This window comes from Neoarius graeffei, chromosome 1 (assembly GCF_027579695.1).
Source record: "Neoarius graeffei isolate fNeoGra1 chromosome 1, fNeoGra1.pri, whole genome shotgun sequence".
Lineage (NCBI taxonomy): Eukaryota > Metazoa > Chordata > Actinopteri > Siluriformes > Ariidae > Neoarius > Neoarius graeffei.
The window spans coordinates 6,237,887-6,257,085 of record NC_083569.1 but is presented as its reverse complement, the minus strand read 5'-3'; the positions used below and the strand labels follow the sequence as shown (position 1 = coordinate 6,257,085).

Genomic DNA, 19,199 nt, shown 5'->3' with positions numbered 1-19,199 from the left:
GTGCAGCAATAACTGCAACTAAACGTTTGCGGTAACTGTTGATCAGTCCTGCACACCGGCTTGGAGGAATTTTAGCCCGTTCCTCCGTACAGAACAGCTTCAACTCTGGGATGTTGGTGGGTTTCTTCACATGAACTGATCACTTCAGGTCCTTCCACAACATTTCGATTGGATTAAGGTCAGGACTTTGACTTGGCCATTCCAAAACATTAACTTTATTCTTCTTTAACCATTCTTTGGTAGAACGACTTCTGTGCTTAGGGTCGTTGTCTTGCTGCTTGACCCACCTTCTCTTGAGATTCAGTTCATGGACAGATGTCCTGACATTTTCCTTTAGAATTCGCTGGTATAATTCAGAATTCATTGCTCCATCAATGATGGCAAGCCGTCCTGGCCCAGATGCAGCAAAACAGGCCCAAACCATGATACTACCACCACCATGTTTCACAGATGGGATAAGGTTCTTATGTTGGAATGCAGTGTTTTCCTTTCTCCAAACATAATGCTTCTCATTGAAACCAAAAAGTTCTATTTTGGTCTCATCCATCCACAAAACATGTTTCCAACTTTCTGGCTTGTCCACGTGATCTTTAGCAAACTGCAAATGAGCAGCAATGTTGTTTTTGGAGAGCAGTGGCTTTCTCCTTGCAACCCTGCCATGCACACCATTGTTGTTCAGTGTTCTCCTGATGGTGGACTCATGAACATTAACATTAGCCAATGTGAGAGGGGCCTTCAGTTGCTTAGAAGTTACCCTGGGGTCCTTTGTGACCTTGCCGACAATTACATGCCTTGCTCTTGAAGTGATCTTTGTTGGTCAACCACTCCTGGGGAGGGTAACAATGGTCTTGAATTTCCTCCATTTGTACACAATCTGTCTGACTGTGGATTGGTGGAGTCCAAACTCTTTAGAGATGGTTTTGTAACCTTTTCCAGCCGGATGAGCATCAACAACGCTTTTTCTGAGGTCCTCAGAAATCTCCTTTGTTCGTGCCATGATACACTTCCACAAACATGTGTTGTGAAGATCAGACTTTGATAGATACCTGTTCTTTAAATAAAACAGGGTGCCCACTCACACCTGATTGTCATCCCATTGATTGAAAACACCTGACTCTAATTTCACCTTCAAATTAACTGCTAATCCTAGAGGTTCACATACTTTTGCCACTCACAGGTATGTAATATTGGATCATTTTCCTCAATAAATAAATGACCAAGTATAATATTTTTGTGTCATTTGTTTAACTGGGTTCTCTTTATCTACTTTTAGGACTTGTGTGAAAATCTGATGATGTTTTAGGTCATATTTATGCAGAAATATAGAAAATTCTACAGGGTTCACAAACTTTCAAGCACCACTGTATGTAGCTAGCTAGAACAGTAGCCTAAGATTAGTCACATCATGTTTGACTAATTGATGCTCATCAGATTCAGATTCTTATAGTTACATATAACATGGTGATATGGATATTCTATTTATCTATTTATATTATATTCCATTCATAATATTTTATAATATGTTAATGTAATGAATTCATTGATTCAATTACCATTATTTATTGATGCACTTGTTCTTTGTTAATTCATGTTCAATCCACACAAAATTATATTGAAATTAAAATGCGAAATATAATAAAATAATGCATCTATTCATTAATTCAGGGATATTTTCTTGTTTCTTTCACATTATAGGCTTAAGTAAACACTTTTGCTATCCAAACAGCTTTTTTTGAGTGAGGGGGCCTATTGCGCCACCTCAGGGGGCCTTTTACCCCACTGGCCAAAGGCCCCCTTGGCACAATGTTTGTTTTTGTTTAAAAAAAAAAAAAAATTAAGTATTAACTTTAGGCAAACTTTAGGTGGCATTATTGTTCATGTCACTGTTGTCAAAAACTATGATTAAAACTAAACACATGGTTCATTTCAACTTGGAGAAAAACTGAATTTTCCTTAAAGTGCCATTCCACCATTGGATGTATTCTTTGGCATAAAATACAATATATTTTATGACAACATGACTAGACAGAGAAATCTTTTAGCTTCAAAATGATATATCAAACATCATTTTTTGACAACGACAAGTATATTAATTTTGCGACCAAAGTCACCTACCCTTTTAATTTCCGCGCGGTAGTGAAACGTGATGTCATCGGCAGGTTCCCCTTCTTGTGTACCACGTCACGTGTGACGTGGCACAGATTATCAGCAATGGCGGATAGAACGCGATTGTCAGCTTCGGAAAAGAAGCGAAGGAAAATAGCAAGTGATGCCCAAAGGAGACGGTCGATGGTGAATATCGGCACAGCAATCGACAAGTGGAAATCGCGTTCTATCCGCCATTGCTGATAATCTGTGCCACGTCACACGTGACGTGGTAGTCTGGTTAACACCAGACCATATCACAAGTGAAATATGGTCTGGAATCCGCCTATTGAATTTCTCGTAGGGGAGGTGTGGTTTACGATTGTCAACGGCCGTTTATTGGACGTTGCGAATGTCTATCATTTGGCGTATACGTAGCCCATGGCCAATCATGGCAGTTGTACCCGGTGACGTAGTTAGAGCGAAGAAAGACTGAAACGTCAAACGCTGTTCTTTTTTTAAAACAAATTTTCGCTCTAAACTATTCAGAACAGTGTCTAAAGCTTGATCGAAAGTTTGGTTCGTATCGCTCGCCGCCATGTTAAATGTGATCCGTAAACAGTCCCAAATAAACTACAAGCTTCCGTTTGTCGAGTAGTACACGTCACCGTCTTTCCACCCCTCCCCACTCTCTGATTGGCTCCCTAACTCAGGCGAGCCTTTAGACCAGGGGTGGGCAATTATTTTTTCCATGGGGCCACATGAGAAACAGAAAATTTTGTGGAGGGCCGGACCAAAAGGCTGAACTAAATTCTGCATAATATTAATTGTATTTCTTTATATAAAGCAATAAATAACATTGTTCTTACAAACTGCTAAGACTGATAAGAGTCTGGAAAAAACGAGGTTGCCTTACAAAAAAATGTCATTTATTCAATCAAATTTCCCAAAACAATGGTTAACAAAATGTGAACGTTTGTACCATTTTTTTCAGTCACATTCACCCCAAAACACAATAAAAGACATCACAATATTGTCTTTCTACTCCAAATATCAAGCAAGATACATCATATTATAATAATGATGCCCACATTTGTAGTCTAATCACCTCATTTGGTGCTTTTCGCCAGAGATTGGCTCCGGCGCCTGCTGGTGACGTCACACGATGTGATTGGCTGGACCGTTTGAAGGATGACGTACAAGTTTGTGGTTGGTCTGGACAAATTACAGAAGTAGTTATCGCGCGATTAGGTTTCGTGGGATTTCATGTCGCGCGCATTGCGTTTTTGTTGAACACAACTTTAAAATAAAAGCAATGCACATTCAGTCCATGCATGAGGTAAAATTAGAAAATACGTTTATTTTGTAATTTCTCATTAACCTTACGCGGGCCGGTCAGAATGAACCAAAGGGCCGGATGCGGCCCGCGGGCCGGAAAATGCCCAGGTCTGATTTAGACCATAGTTTCCATGCTGTCTTTTCAGATCGGAACAATTGTGCAAAGCAGCATGGGATTTCCCAGGCTAGTGACGTGGTACACAAGAAGGGGAACCTGCCGATGACATCACGTTTCACTACCGCACGGAAATTAAAAGGGTCGGTGACTTTGGTCGCAAAATTAATGTACTTGTCGTTGTCAAAAAATTATGTTTGATATATCATTTTGAAGCTAAAAGATTTCTCTGTCTAGTCATGTTGTCATAAAATATATTGTATTTTATGCCAAAGAATACATCCAATGGTGGAATGGCCCTTTAAGGGGGGCTTTTTCCCCCACTCTACTCTATTTGTTGCAGATTATCACAATCTGTGTATACCGCCACCTACTGTACAGGAGTGTGTGAAGGGACTGGACAGATTCTATGTCAGATTATTAGGCTACAAAAAAAAAAGAAAGAAATTATATTCTTTTCATTAGACCTGTATCATTAAGATAAATGATTAGTGCTTTAATTCTATTTCGCTGTATTCCTTCTTCCTTTAGTATGTTGTGAATGTCTGAACCTGCTTCAAGCTCCAACCATTTCTGTCTTTGATAACTGTATTTATTACAATGAAATAAAACATGCTCAACATCTTCCTTAACTCTACATCCTTGACAAAGACCATTCCCAGTGTGTCCCAGTCTTAATCTTGTATATACTACCTCCTCATTTCTGTTAAATCCCATTGACGTTATTCTTTTCCCCCCTACCTGACTCTGCATATTAAAGTATTGTCTACCTTTGGGTTCTGTTTCCCACTCTTTTTGCCATCTTTTCATAATCTCTGCTTTAATTAAAGCTTTAGCTTCTCCTTTTCCCAGTGGAATATGAATGTCTATCTGTTCTTTATCAATGGATTCTTTGGCTATGTAGTCTACTATTTCATTACCTTTAATTCCTATATGGGCTGGTATCCAACAAAACTCAATAGTAAGTCCCATATTCCTTATGCGAGCTAAGAGATGTTTAACTTCAATTCCTAAGTCTTCCCTTGTTGAGTTACCTGATAAAAAACTTTGTAAAACTGACATTGAATCTGTACATATAACTGACTTGAGTGGTTTGATTTCTTCAATCCGTCTTAATGCAGAAAGAATTCCAGCCATTTCAACTGAGTAAACTGATAGGAAATTATTCAGTCTATAGCCATATGTTTTTTTGAATTCTGGAATGTAAATTCCAATGCTACATTTACCACTTAATACATCTTTTGATCCATCAGTATAAATTTGGAGATAGCCATAGAATGAAGAAGTCAAGTATTGTTTGCAAAAATAATGCAAAACTCTTTTGATTTGGATAATCAAATTCTCAGTTTGACCTCTGGGGTCAGCTAGAGGTCATTGACCTCCATGATATCACATTTCTATGCATGAAATTAGAAAAGGCTGTATCTTAACATCTAAATGTGATGTAAATGTAAAATAAATGTGTTTTTCCATGTGCCTGGACATGAAAAAAATCACATATAATACTGATATTCCTCTTAGGTGTAACTTCAGGGGTCAGGTAGAGGTCATTGACCTTTGAAATTTGAAGTTTCTATGCATGAAATTCTAGACGGGTGTATCTTAGGATCTAAATGTGATAGAAATGTGAAGTTAATGTGTATTTCCTTGTTTCTGACCATGAGAAACCCATTTTTGATACTGATATTACTCTTACAGGTCATCTCTGGGGTCAACTAGAGGTCACTGACCTCCAGCATAATGCATTTCTATGCATAAAATTAGAAACGGGTGTACCTCAGGTTCTAAATGTGATAGAAATGTAAACTAAATTTGTATTTCTATGATTCTGTACATGAGAAACCCATTTTTGATACTGATATCATTCTGAGAGGTCAACATCATGGAGAACAGGCAAGGTTGGGAAACATCCCACATTTTGATAAATCTATATAAAAATCTCATGTGTTTTGGATTGTAAGAAACAATTCCATATGAATATGAACATGACAGAAATATACTTCAACTTGTCAGAAATTATAAACTTTAACTAATCAAAAACTGGAACTACAATCAAAACTCTAAATGCAGTGTAAACAGTTGAACAGGTTCCATAAAGAACATTTTAAAATCACTATAGTATCTACATTTATTCTAAGGGCCTTGACCTTTGGGGATTACAATGTTGGCCTACAAATTGTAACTACAGAACACTGGAAAACAGAACACTGGAAAACCACACCCCTTGCCCCACTCTGAACCGCGGGAAAATAATGGGCTACACACAAAACATGAACATGAAAATTCCATTGAATCTCTACCTCTGCTAGACTGACATATAGTTATTCCTGTGAATTTAGAATTGCCCTATCAATGTCCAACATTAAAATGACTGAAAATTAAACTACAATATACTGTATTCTTCAACTCTAGTGCAAATGAGAGCAAATGCTCCAAAACATTACTCACTATGAAATTATCAATGGAAATGGGGCAACTGTGTTCAGCTTCTGACATAGTTTGTGACCACTGGAGATGTTTTACTTATCAGAAATGAGTTGTGTCATGTCCAGAAACATGGAATCATATATTTACTTTACATTTACAGTATTTCACATTTTAATCCAAAGATAGATTGTTTCTAATTTCATGCTTAGAAATGCATTATCGTGGAGGTCAGTGACCTCTAGCTGACCTCAGAGGTGACTTATAAAAATGATATCAGTATCAGAAATTAGTTTATCATGGCCAGAAACATGGAAATACACATTTAGTTTACATTTCTATCACATTTAGAACCTAAGATACACCCGTTTCTAATTTCGTGCATAGATATGCATTATGCTGGAGGTCAGTGACCTCTAGCTGACCCCAGAGATGACCTGTAAGAGTAATACCAGTATTAAAAATGGGTTTCTCATGGTCAGAAACAAGGACATGCACATTAATTTCACATTTCTATCACATTTAGGTCCTAAGATACACCCGTCTAGAATGTCATGCATAGAAACTTCAAATTTCAAAGGTCAATGACCTCTACCTGACCCCTGAAGTTACCCCTAAGAGGAATATCAGTATTATATATGATTTTTTCATGCCCAGTAACATGGAAAAACACATTTATTTTATATTTACATCACATTTAGGTGTTAAAATACAGCCTTTTCTAATTTCATGCATAGAAATGTGCCATCATGGAGGTCAATGACCTCTAGCTGACCCCAGAGGTCAAACTGAGAATGCCTCCACGTCTCAAATTAAAGCCTTCAAGAACAAACTCTGAAAGTTTCATGCTTTTTTCATTTTGTGCACAATTCTTCTGATAATAAGAGCCCCACTAGTATGTTAATTCCTTCAAACCATACTGGTTTGCAGTATTGTCAATGTTCCACCCAAACCCATTATCTCATCTCATCTCATTATCTCTAGCCGCTTTATCCTTCTACAGGGTCGCAGGCAAGCTGGAGCCTATCCCAGCTGACTACGGGCGAAAGGCGGGGTACACCCTGGACAAGTCGCCAGTTCATCACAGGGCTGACACATAGACAACCATTCACACTCACATTCACACCTACGCTCAATTTAGAGTCACCAGTTAACCTAACCTGCATGTCTTTGGACTGTGGGGGAAACCGGAGCACCCGGAGGAAACCCACACGGACACGTGGAGAACATGCACAGAAAGGCCCTCGCCGGCCCTGGGGCTCGAACCCAGGACCTTCTTGCTGTGAGGCGACAGCGCTAACCACTACACCACCGTGCCGCCCTTAAAGAAAGCTTAAATTAAGTTGGGTTTCCTCTGACTCCACCAGCAGAGCACATGCAGGAGTTGTTTTAGGGATGTTTTACAAGCTGAGCTATATTTAATATAACCATAATCAATAGCTGATCTTATCAATGCTTTATAAATATCCAGCATAGATTGTCTGTCTGCTCCCCAGGTGGCGTCATTCTCAGCCTTTGTGGGCGTTAATCGTCACGTGCTTCACCTGACGCAGGTAAATGAGTTTCTGTGTGACGTAGGTGCGTGCGCATGCGCGCTTGAGACCTTGGCGCACCGTCGGTTAGAGGAGTTGATGAACAAACAAACAAACAAGGAGGGAAGGAAAGGCAAGGCGCTGTGCTGTGTTGTGTTAGTCGGTAAGATTTCCGGAAGAAGGAGCGGAACTCGGTGGCAGGTGTCGCGCTTTGCGGATTTGTTTGTCAGCCCGGTTCCCGGTGAGCAGCGCGCGATGCCGCTGGGCCTGCGGAAGAAGAAGAAGTCGCGGGAGAGCTCGAGCCTGGTGGAGAATGAGGAGGTCGGAGGAGGAGGAGGAGGAGGAAGTGCGGGAGGGCACGCGGGAAAGAGCGCGGCGATGAACGGCGGAAGTGGCAGTGGGCTCGCGCCACCACCTGCGAACCTGCGCCCTAAACTGGTGTTCCACACGCAGCTCGCGCACGGCAGCCCCACCGGCCGCATCGAGGGCTTCAGCAACGTCAAGGAGCTCTACAGCAAGATCGCCGAGGCGTTCAACCTCACCTCCTCTGAGGTAAAGACAGAGGCGCGAACCTCACTCACTCACACAGCGTCCTCAGGTCCAAGCTGCACGAGCTTCCTCTTCCTTAAAAACAGGAAGTGACCTTTCACACTTTTTCCATTTTCTATGGAGTGTCCACCTGTTGCACCTGTACCACTTTTGTGCTTTGGTTCCAACAACCTTTCCTACTTCTCGGTGGTGTAGTGGTTACCACGGTCGCCTCACAGCAAGAAGGTTCCAGGTTCGAACCCAACCCCTTTTCCACCAAATCAGTTCCAGGGCTGGAACTTGCGAGCCAGCTGAGAACCAGTTTGCTTTGCCATAGCTCGGGGTGCTAAGAGGGGTTACGTCGCTGCATTTGCATAAACCTTGGTGCGAACATCGAAGCAGCAACAACAATAATGGACGACTTCGCGTTTGTACAGCTGCTGCTTCTTGTCGCTTAAAACTCCGCCCCTGTTTTTCGCGAACCGTTTTTTTCTGGCCCCAGAGCCAGTTCTTTGTCAGTGGAAACAGAAAACCCGGTTCCAAACTAAGCACTGGAACTGATTTGGTGGAAAAGAGGCACTTGAGAACCAGTTTGCTTTTCCATAGCTCGGGGTGCTAAGGGGAGCCACGTCGGTTACGTCGCTGCGTTTGCATAAACCTTGGCGCGAACATCGAAGCAGCGACAACAATAATGGATGACTTCGCATTTGTACAGCTGCTGCTTCTCGTCGCTTAAAAATGGCGACCTTTCACGGTCTTGCTATTATTGTTGGTCTTTGGTCTTAACAACTCCGCCCGCCCGCTGACGTAAGCGGTTCTTTCCTCTGGTCCAGCAAAGAGCTGGTGCTAGCCTGGAACCGTTTTTTCTGGCCCCAGAGCCAGTTCTTTGTCAGTGGAAACAGAAAACCCGGTTCCAAACTAAGCACTGGAACTGATTTGGTGGAAAAGGGGCACTTGAGAACCAGTTTGCTTTTCCATAGCTCGAGGTGCTAAGGGGAGCCACGTCGGTTACGTCGCTGTATACGTCGGTTACGTTGTTGCATTTGCATAAAACTTGGTGCGAACATCGAAGCAGCAACAACAATAATGGATGACTTCGCGTTTGTACAGCTGCTGCTTCTCGTCGCTTAAAACTCCGCTCCTGTTTTTCGCGAACCGTTTTTTTCTGGCCCCAGAGCCAGTTCTTTGTCAGTGGAAACAGAAAACCCGGTTCCAAACTAAGCACTGGAACTGATTTGGTGGAAAAGAGGCACTTGAGAACCAGTTTGCTTTTCCATAGCTCGGGGTGCTAAGGGGAGCCACGTCGGTTACGTCGCTGCATTTGCATAAACCTTGGCACGAACATCGAAGCAGCGACAACAATAATGGATGACTTTGCATTTGTACAGCTGCAGCTTCTCGTCGCTTAAAAATGGCGACCTTTCACAGTCTTGCTATTGTTGTTGGTCTTAACAACTCCGCCCGCCCGCCCCCCCGCTGACGTAGGCGGTTCTTTCCTCTGGCCCAGCAAAGAGCTGGTGCTAGCCTGGAACCGTTTTTTCTGGCCCCAGAGCCAGTTCTTTGTCAGTGGAAACAGAAAACCCGGTTCCAAACTAAGCACTGGAACGGATTTGGTGGAAAAGGGGCACTTGCGAACCAGCTGAGAACCAGTTTGCTTTTCCATAGCTCGGGGTGCTAAGGGGAGCCACGTCGGTTACGTCGCTGTATACGTCGGTTACGTTGTTGCATTTGCATAAAACTTGGTGCGAACATTGAAGCAGCAACAACAATAATGGATGACTTCGCGTTTGTACAGCTGCTGCTTCTCGTCGCTTAAAACTCCGCCCCTGTTTTTCGCGAACCGTTTTTTTCTGGCCCCAGAGCCAGTTCTTTGTCAGTGGAAACAGAAAACCCGGTTCCAAACTAAGCACTGGAACTGATTTGGTGGAAAAGAGGCACTTGAGAACCAGTTTGCTTTTCCATAGCTCGGGGTGCTAAGAGGAGTTACGTCGCTGCGTTTGCATAAACCTTGGCACGAACATCGAAGCAGCGACAACAATAATGGATGACTTCGCATTTGTACAGCTGCAGCTTCTTGTCGCTTAAAAATGGCGACCTTTCACAGTCTTGCTATTGTTGTTGGTCTTAACAACTCCGCCTGCCCCTCTGCTGACGTAAGCGGTTCTTTCCTCTGGCCCAGCAAAGAGCTGGTGCTAGCCTGGAACCGTTTTTTCTGGCCCCAGAGCCAGTTCTTTGTCAGTGGAAACAGAAAACCCGGTTCCAAACTAAGCACTGGAACTGATTTGGTGGAAAAGGGGCACTTGCGAACCAGCTGAGAACCAGTTTGCTTTTCCATAGCTCGGGGTGCTAAGGGGAGCCACGTCGGTTACGTTGCTGTATACGTCGGTTACATTGTTGCATTTGCATAAACCTTGGCGCGAACATCGAAGCAGCAACAACAATAATGGATGACTTCGCGTTTGTACAGCTGCTGCTTCTTGTCGCTTAAAAATGGCGACCTTTCACGGTCTTGCTATTGTTGTTGGTCTTTGGTCTTAACAACTCTGCCCTCCCCCCCACTGACGTAGGCGGTTCTTTCCTCTGGCCCAGCAAAGAGCTGGTGCTAGCCTGGAACCGTTTTTTCTGGCCCCAGAGCCAGTTCTTTGTCAGTGGAAACAGAAAACCCGGTTCCAAACTAAGCACTGGAACTGATTTGGTGGAAAAGGGGCACTTGAGAACCAGTTTGCTTTTCCATAGCTCGAGGTGCTAAGGGGAGCCACGTCGGTTACGTCGCTGTATACGTCGGTTACGTTGTTGCATTTGCATAAAACTTGGTGCGAACATTGAAGCAGCAACAACAATAATGGATGACTTCGCGTTTGTACAGCTGCTGCTTCTCGTCGCTTAAAACTCCGCCCCTGTTTTTCGCGAACCGTTTTTTTCTGGCCCCAGAGCCAGTTCTTTGTCAGTGGAAACAGAAAACCCGGTTCCAAACTAAGCACTGGAACTGATTTGGTGGAAAAGAGGCACTTGAGAACCAGTTTGCTTTTCCATAGCTCGGGGTGCTAAGAGGAGTTACGTCGCTGCGTTTGCATAAACCTTGGCACGAACATCGAAGCAGCGACAACAATAATGGATGACTTCGCATTTGTACAGCTGCAGCTTCTCGTCGCTTAAAAATGGCGACCTTTCACAGTCTTGCTATTGTTGTTGGTCTTAACAACTCCGCCTGCCCCTCCGCTGACGTAAGCGGTTCTTTCCTCTGGCCCAGCAAAGAGCTGGTGCTAGCCTGGAACCGTTTTTTCTGGCCCCAGAGCCAGTTCTTTGTCAGTGGAAACAGAAAACCCGGTTCCAAACTAAGCACTGGAACTGATTTGGTGGAAAAGGGGCACTTGCGAACCAGCTGAGAACCAGTTTGCTTTTCCATAGCTCGGGGTGCTAAGGGGAGCCACGTCGGTTACGTTGCTGTATACGTCGGTTACATTGTTGCATTTGCATAAACCTTGGCGCGAACATCGAAGCAGCAACAACAATAATGGATGACTTCGCGTTTGTACAGCTGCTGCTTCTTGTCGCTTAAAAATGGCGACCTTTCACGGTCTTGCTATTGTTGTTGGTCTTTGGTCTTAACAACTCTGCCCTCCCCCCCACTGACGTAGGCGGTTCTTTCCTCTGGCCCAGCAAAGAGCTGGTGCTAGCCTGGAACCGTTTTTTCTGGCCCCAGAGCCAGTTCTTTGTCAGTGGAAACAGAAAACCCGGTTCCAAACTAAGCACTGGAACTGATTTGGTGGAAAAGGGGCACTTGCGAACCAGCTGAGAACCAGTTTGCTTTTCCATAGCTCGGGGTGCTAAGAGGAGCCACGTCGGTTACATCACTGCATTTGCATAAACCTTGGCGCAAACATCGAAGCAGCAACAACAATAATGGATGACTTCACATTTGCACAGCTGCTGCTTCTCGTCGCTTAAAAATGGCGACCTTTCACAGTCTTGCTATTGTTGTTGGTCTTAACAACTCCGCCCCCGTTTCTTGTGAACTGTTTTTTCTGGCCCCAGAGCCAGTTCTTTGTCAGTGGAAACAGAACCCGGTTCCAAACTAAGCACTGGAACTGATTTGGTGGAAAAGGGGCACTTGCGAACCAGCTGAGAGCCAGTTTGCTTTTCCATAGCTCGGGGTGCTAAGGGGAGCCACGTCAGTTACGTCGCTGCGTTTGCATAAACCTTGGCACAAACATCGAAGCAACAACACGGAGAAGAAGAAGAAGAAGCAGCAACAACAACAATAACAATGGATGACTGCTGCTTTACTGCATCCATGATATCTTGTCACTTATTTAAAAATGGTGCCCTCTCGTGGTCTTGCTATTGTTGTTTTGTTGTTGGTCTTAACAACCCCCCCCCCGCTGACGTAAGCAGTTCTTTCCTCTAGCCTGGCAAAGAGCTGGTACCACCCTGGAACCGGTTTTTTGTCAGTTCTTTGTCAGTGGAAACAGAAAACCTGGTTCCAAATTAAGCACTGGCCCCGAACCAGCCCTGGAACTGATTTGGTGGAAAAGGGCTATGTGTGGAGTTTGTATGTTCTCCCCATGTCTGTGTGGGTTTCCCCTACAATCCGAAGACATGCAGTTAGGTTAACGTAGAGCGGCCTTGGGCTGAGGTGGCCTTGAGCAAGGTACCTGACCCCTGACTGCTCCCTGGGTGCTCTGGTGTGGTATGTGTTCACTGCTTCAGATGGGTTAAATGCAGAGGATGAATTTCACTGTGCTTGAAGTGTGCATGTGACAAATAAAAGTTTCTTCTTCTCTGTGGAGAAGTTGAGCTTAGCTTAGCCCAGGTGTCCTTAAAGGGCGTATCCTGGACCAATTTCGTGGCTGCTTTTATATGAAATTATGCCCCTTTAGTGATGGATAGCTTGACGGACAAAGTGAGGCAAGAGTCACCATGGAACATGATGTTTGCGGATGATATGTGGTGAAAGTAGAAAGGAGGTTGAGTTGGTCTGTGAAGATTCTCAGTCATCCAGGTCAAAGTAAACTGTGGGTGGTAAAAGGAAGCAGCTGGACTTGCTTGAAGATTCTTGAAGACGTTTCACCTCTCATCCGAAAGGCTTCTTCAGTCCTGTCTGACTAATGGGGAGTATCGGGTATATATCCTCTCATGGATGAAAAGCAATCCTAAGGTGTCGTTGGTGTGGGTCACTGGCGGCTTTTCATCCATGAGAGGATAAATACCGGATACTCCCTATTAGTCAGACAGGACTGAAGAAGCCTTTCGGATGAGAGGTGAAACGTCTTCAAGCAAGTCCAGTTGCTCTCTCTTACCACCCAGAGAGGTTGAGTTGGGTTTGGAGAGATGGAGGGATGCATTGGAACGAAGAGGAATGAAGTTGAGCAGTAGCAAAACAGAATACATATGCATCAATGAGAATGGGGAAGAGAGTGTAGTGAAGATCCAAGGAGTAGACGTAAAAAAAAAAAGTTGAATTCAAGTACCTGGGGTCAACTGTGCAGGAAAATGGGGGCTGTGATAGTGAGGTGAGAAAGAGAGTGCAGGCAGGGTGGTGCAGTTGGAGAAGGATTTCGGGAGTCATTTGTGACAGGAAAGTCCCAGCAAAAGTGAAAGGTAAGATGTGTAAGACAGTAGTGAGACCAGCTGTGATGTACGGATTGGAGCCCGTACCCTTGACTAAGAGACAGGAGGCAAAGTTGGAGGTGGCGGAGTTGAGGATGTTAAGGTTGGACAGGATAAGGAACGAGCACATGTGGAGAGCTTGGGAATGAAGCTAAGAGAGATGAGACTGAGATGGTATGGGCACATCCTGAGAAGAGATGCAGAGCATGTTGGAAGGAGAATGTTGAGGATGGAGCTGCCAGGCACACGAAAACGAGGAAGGCCAAAGAGGAGATACATGGATGTGGTGAGAGAGGACATGAAAGTGGCAGGTGTGGTAGAGAAGGATGCGGAAGACAGGGAGCAATGGAGACAAAAGATCCGCTGTGGCGACCCCTAATCGGGAGCAGCCAAAAGATGTCCCTTTACACACTCCTCCAGAAGGGTAATTTTGCACAAGGCCATCTGTCTACAGCAGAAAAAACATAAAATCCCAAGGGAGTCTGGAGCCATATTGATCCAGATTCGTGACGTCACGTGCAGATCCGCCAGCAGGCTGAGAGACAAACACAGGAACACTTAATTTAGAGTATAGTCTCTGTTATTTCTTCAACAGTCAACTTGTGAATTGCCGATTTTCTTGGTCTTTTTTTCTCGGCTCTGCTTGGTCCTCGGCTTCGACGGTCTCCATGGATGTGGCACTTCGCCTTCTGTCAGGGGAGACGAATGTGGCTGGCTCCTTTGGTGACGCTGACACAAATGGAGCCGGTGTTGCTTTGGGCATTCTAACAGATCTTTTTTCAGATCAAGTTGCTTCTTGAAGCCCATTTCCTACTGCAAATAGTTGTCAAAGTCGTCGGGCTTTATGAAGCGAGCCCCGCGTATGATGCTCTGGTCTGTTGCATGTTATCAGTTTTTCCGGGTGCCTCGCACGAAGCGCTCCCATTTCTCTCTCATTGTCCGGTCTTTTGGAAAACGATGAGTACTAATCCCATCACGATTGGTGTTGCTACACCCTCCTACGATACATCTGTTAACCATTTTAATAATTGCGTGATAACGTTGAAGAAATTTGCGGAAAACCACCAGGTCGTTTTCTGATAAACAAACCAGCGCTGACGTAAGATTCAGAAGGAGGCGGCCCGCACGCAACGTCACGAAAATCAATGTTTGCCGGGAAATCCAAATGCCAAGTTTTTTCCAGATTCGCCTTAAATGGCTTGATTTCAACTGAATTTTTCTGGTATTGCACAAGGTAAAAAAAATTGCGCAAAACGTGACAGATATTTGACCAAAGTTTAATATAAAATAGGAGAATTACAATGATCTTGCTCCTGAATTTACCCGTGATATGCACCTTAAAGCACCCGGAAACCTTCCTTTCCAGGTGTGCTGCCCCAGTGACACAACAAAAAGTAAAACTAGCAGTATCAGTGTGAACAGAAATCGTGCATGACCTTACTGAGATGAGCACGTTTTCCGTCCATCCATTATCTGTAGCCGCTTATCCTGTCCTACGGGGTCACAGGCAAGCTGGAGCCTATCCCAGCTGACTACGGGCGAAAGGCGGGGTACACCCTGGACAAGTCGCCAGGTCATCACAGGGCTGACACATAGACACAGACAACCATTCACATTCACACCTACGGTCAATTTAGAGTCACCAGTTAACCTAACCTGCATGTCTTTGGACTGTGGGGGAAACCGGAGCACCCGGAGGAAACCCACGGGGAGAACATGCAAACTACACAGAGAAAGGCCCTCGCCAGCCACTGGAGTCGAACCCAAGACCTTCTTGCTGTGAGGTGATAGTGAGCCGCCCTGAGCACGTTTTCTACCTGCAAAAAAAAAAAAAAAAGTGTGATCAAGAACGAGAGGCACGTTTTTTTTTGCACAAGCCTCATTTCTGAGACTGTCCTTCCCGTAGGTGTTTCCTCCTTCTTCTTCGTTTCTTCCAAACAGAATGGTGATTATCAAGGTCTGTGGTTCTGCTTGGACTTTAAATGTTCAGCGTAACCTCTAAAAGTCAATCAGCACACGCCTCGTCAGCGTCACCACTAAACTTGAGCAACCTTGGCTACGGGCCATCATATTTGTCAGACTGTAACCTTTAGTTCCTGGTGAGTTAATTACCATCATCCTGATGAAATATTGAGCTGAGTAGCATGACTCCAGGGCTATACTGTATTAACTTGGATCATGTTGTGTGAAAGAGAAAATGAGACGAACCAAAACGATTTGATATGCAGTGCACGCTGAAGTTCAGGCGATTATTTACTTCGGATGAATCCCTGAAACCAGTCGAGCAGGTCAGTGGGCGTGAGGTGCCAAAACTTTACTGGAAGGCAAACGGCATGACGTTGACGGTTAGTCATTTTTTAACCAGGAAGCATGGAGGGCGTACGCTGCAGTAGTGAGTAATAATCATAATGCCTGAAAACCTGAAGAAAGCACGCTTTCTTCTCAAACCTCCATCCAAGCTTCAACAAAGTGTCTCTTGAATTCATCATTTCCAGGAATAAACCAACAAAGAACAGGATGGGAAACCTACACCTGTTGACACCCTTAAATATTTACACATGAGCTAAGTTAATACAATATAGCCCTGGAGTCATGCTAGTCAGCTAAATGTCTCATCAGGATGATGGTAATTTACCTCACCAGGAACCAAAGGTCACGGTCTTGGCCGTGTTTGCTGACACACACGATGTCCCGTAGCCAAGGTTGCTCAAGTTTAGTCCCTTCATTGAATTGAACTAAGACACCAAGAACACTTTTTAGAGTTAAAGGAACAGTCCACCGTACTTCCATAATGAAATATGCTCTTACCTGAATTGAGACGAGCTGCTCCGTACCTATCCGAGCTTTGCGCGACCTCCTAGTTAGTCAGACGCAGTCAGACGCGCTGTCACTCCTGTTAGCAATGTAGCTAGGCTCAGTATGGCCAACGGTATTTTTTGGGGCTGTAGTTAGATGTGACCAAACTCTTCCACGTTTTTCCTGTTTACATAGGTTTATATGACCAGTGATATGAAACAAGTTCAGTTAAAAAAATTGAAACGTAGCGATTTTCTATGCTATGGAAAGTCCGCACTATAATGACAGGCGTACTAACACCTTCTGCGCGCTTCGGCAGCGCATTGATACGGAGCTCAGATATCAATGCGCTGTCGAAGCGCGCAGAAGGTGTTAGTACGCCTGTCATTATAGTGCGGACTTTCCATAGCATAGAAAATCGCTACGTTTCAATTTGTGTAACTGAACTTGTTTCATGTCACTGGTCATATAAACCTATGTAAACAGGAAAAACGCGGAAGAGTTTGGTCACATCTAACTACAGCCCCAAAAAATACCGTTGGCCATGCTGAGCCTAGCTACATTGCTAACAGGAGTGACAGCGCGTCTGACTGCGTCTGACTGACTGGGAGGTCGCGCAAAGCTCGGATAGGTACGGAGCAGCTCGTCTCAATTCAGGTAAGAGCATATTTCATTATGGAAATACGGTGGACTGTTCCTTTAAGGATCAGAAATGATATCGCTAGCAGGCATATATTGATTGGCGGCCATTTTGCCATGACTACTCGCATGCTGAACAACATCTTATATTTTTCAAGTGCTAATTATTACCGGTATTGTTTCTTAGAATTACGATCGTGCCTTTTTAGAATGTGCTCTGGCGAGCTAGCATAGATTTTAAACATGCAAACCCTTGAGCTAGCTAGTCCAGAGTTTCTTCAGCTACGCTCTCAGAAAAAAAGCACGTTGTTGTACGTTTAGAGGTACACCGGCTTGTCAATGGGGTAGTACCGTCTAAGCAGAGGTGGACGGTAAGAAAGTACACTTAGTTTTCGCTCCACTACATTTCTATCAAGGTCCGCGTTACTATGAAGCGGCTTTGAAAGTGGACGTTTTTTCGTTTCTTTACTAAAACGTGGTTAGTTTTTTCGCAGGTGACACTCGGTGCGTTTACATGCACATAGAGAAAATCGAATTTCTGCCGTAGCTCGACTGAAATCGAAGTTCTAAATGCCATGTAGCTAGGCTGAAATCGAACCGAACTGAATTTCTCGTAATCGAGCTACGCGACCTAGATTATGCGACTGTAGCCGAGCTACTTGGTGCATGTAAACCCTGTCGAGCTACTTACTTCAGCACTGCCCCTTCCGGAAGTGACGCATGACGAGACCACAAGCGGGAAACACAACAGCCTCGGTCGGCATGACAACAGTAGTAGAAACGTGCACTTCTGGAGCAATGAGGAGATGGAGTTCATGCTCATTCAGCTTAAGGAGTTGAATATATATCTCGATGTTGCTGTCAGTGCTTAATTTGTGAAGTGGGAGGTCCCGGAACGCAGGAGGTGGGTGGGTCCGGCGACTCAAAAAAAAAAAAAGGCGGGGGGTGGTTTACTATAACTTTACACACACACCTATTGTGTGTGTAAAAAATAATAATAATATGAGACATTATGATTTTAGAAAACGCTTTAGTGACGAACAGTTACAGACGGTAATATATCGTGATAGGCCATCCTTAAAAAAAAAAAAAAATCCGTTTCCTGTCCACCGGGTGAGCAAAAAAAATTTCAGTCGGGAGGGAGGGATTTTTTTTTTTTTTTTAAATTATATATGGATGGATAAGAAATCGCAATGCTGTGTTTGCTTTTTCTTTCAGTACTTTTTTATTACAAAAGCAGACACATTTAATAAAATGACAGTTTAATCAACTGAAACTTTAAGTTGGCATTTTAAATGCTGACTGCAACATTTGCAAAACTTTTACAAAGGTACTTAAAATGTCCGACACATGGACTTTTTGTAGTTCTAAATCGAGCGTTAGGCCGAGTTCGGATGAGATTACACTATTAAAATGATCACTGAATGATTTGTTTTTCTGAATCTTTACTATTTTGTTGTTCGCTAGAATACCATTTTGCGATTTCACACTTATGCAAATGTTTGAAAACTCCGGATCTCCTTCCTTCATGGTGGCTGCCGTTTTTTTGTGCCGCACGGCGCATGCGCAGAGCTGATTCAGTTCAGAGTGCGCGCACTCGGCGGAGGCAGTAGTGTGTCGGAGGGAACAGACGCAGAGATGACGCTTGTTTTGTCTCCGGTAAACCAGTCTTCTCTCGTTCAATTACGTGCTGGCATCAAAAGACACCGTTGGTTGTAAATGAAGCCAAACTGAGTGGTTGGAGTGTATTTTCATACACAAATGGAGAAATGTTCGCTGAGTGTGTAATTGTGTCGCCCCACTGCAGACCGTTGTCGTTGTTAATTCATAGCATGCTCAGCTGCGTGAATGTGTCATGCACTGAAAATAAGAGATTTACAAGCCAGGAACGCCTCATGATGCAATACGCAAGAAAAGAGAGAAGATTTACTGCCATTTTACTTTGTATTTGAGTAAAGTGGATAAATAAATGGTCTGTGGAAAATGCATTTAATCCTGGGAACTGCGTGCACAGGAGTTTGTGTTTACCCCCCCCCCCCCCCCCCAACCGGCTGGCTACTTATTTGTCATGGCGGGCTAGTATGAGCCTTAGTGGAAAGCCCTGGGAATGCGGAAATGTCAAGTTCGGTTTT

At 44.0% G+C, this 19,199-nt stretch overlaps 1 protein-coding gene across 1 annotated transcript in view; it reads left to right on the top strand.

Moving 5' to 3' along the window:
* Positions 1-7,547: 7,547 nt before the first annotated feature.
* gipc2 (GIPC PDZ domain containing family, member 2) overlaps positions 7,548-19,199 on the top strand; it is an 82,929-nt gene continuing 71,277 nt past the window's right edge. The window contains exon 1 of the mRNA XM_060928884.1: positions 7,548-8,046. Within this exon, the coding sequence (XP_060784867.1) occupies positions 7,594-8,046 (453 nt within the window). The 5' untranslated portion in view covers positions 7,548-7,593. The remainder of the gene's footprint in view (positions 8,047-19,199) is intronic.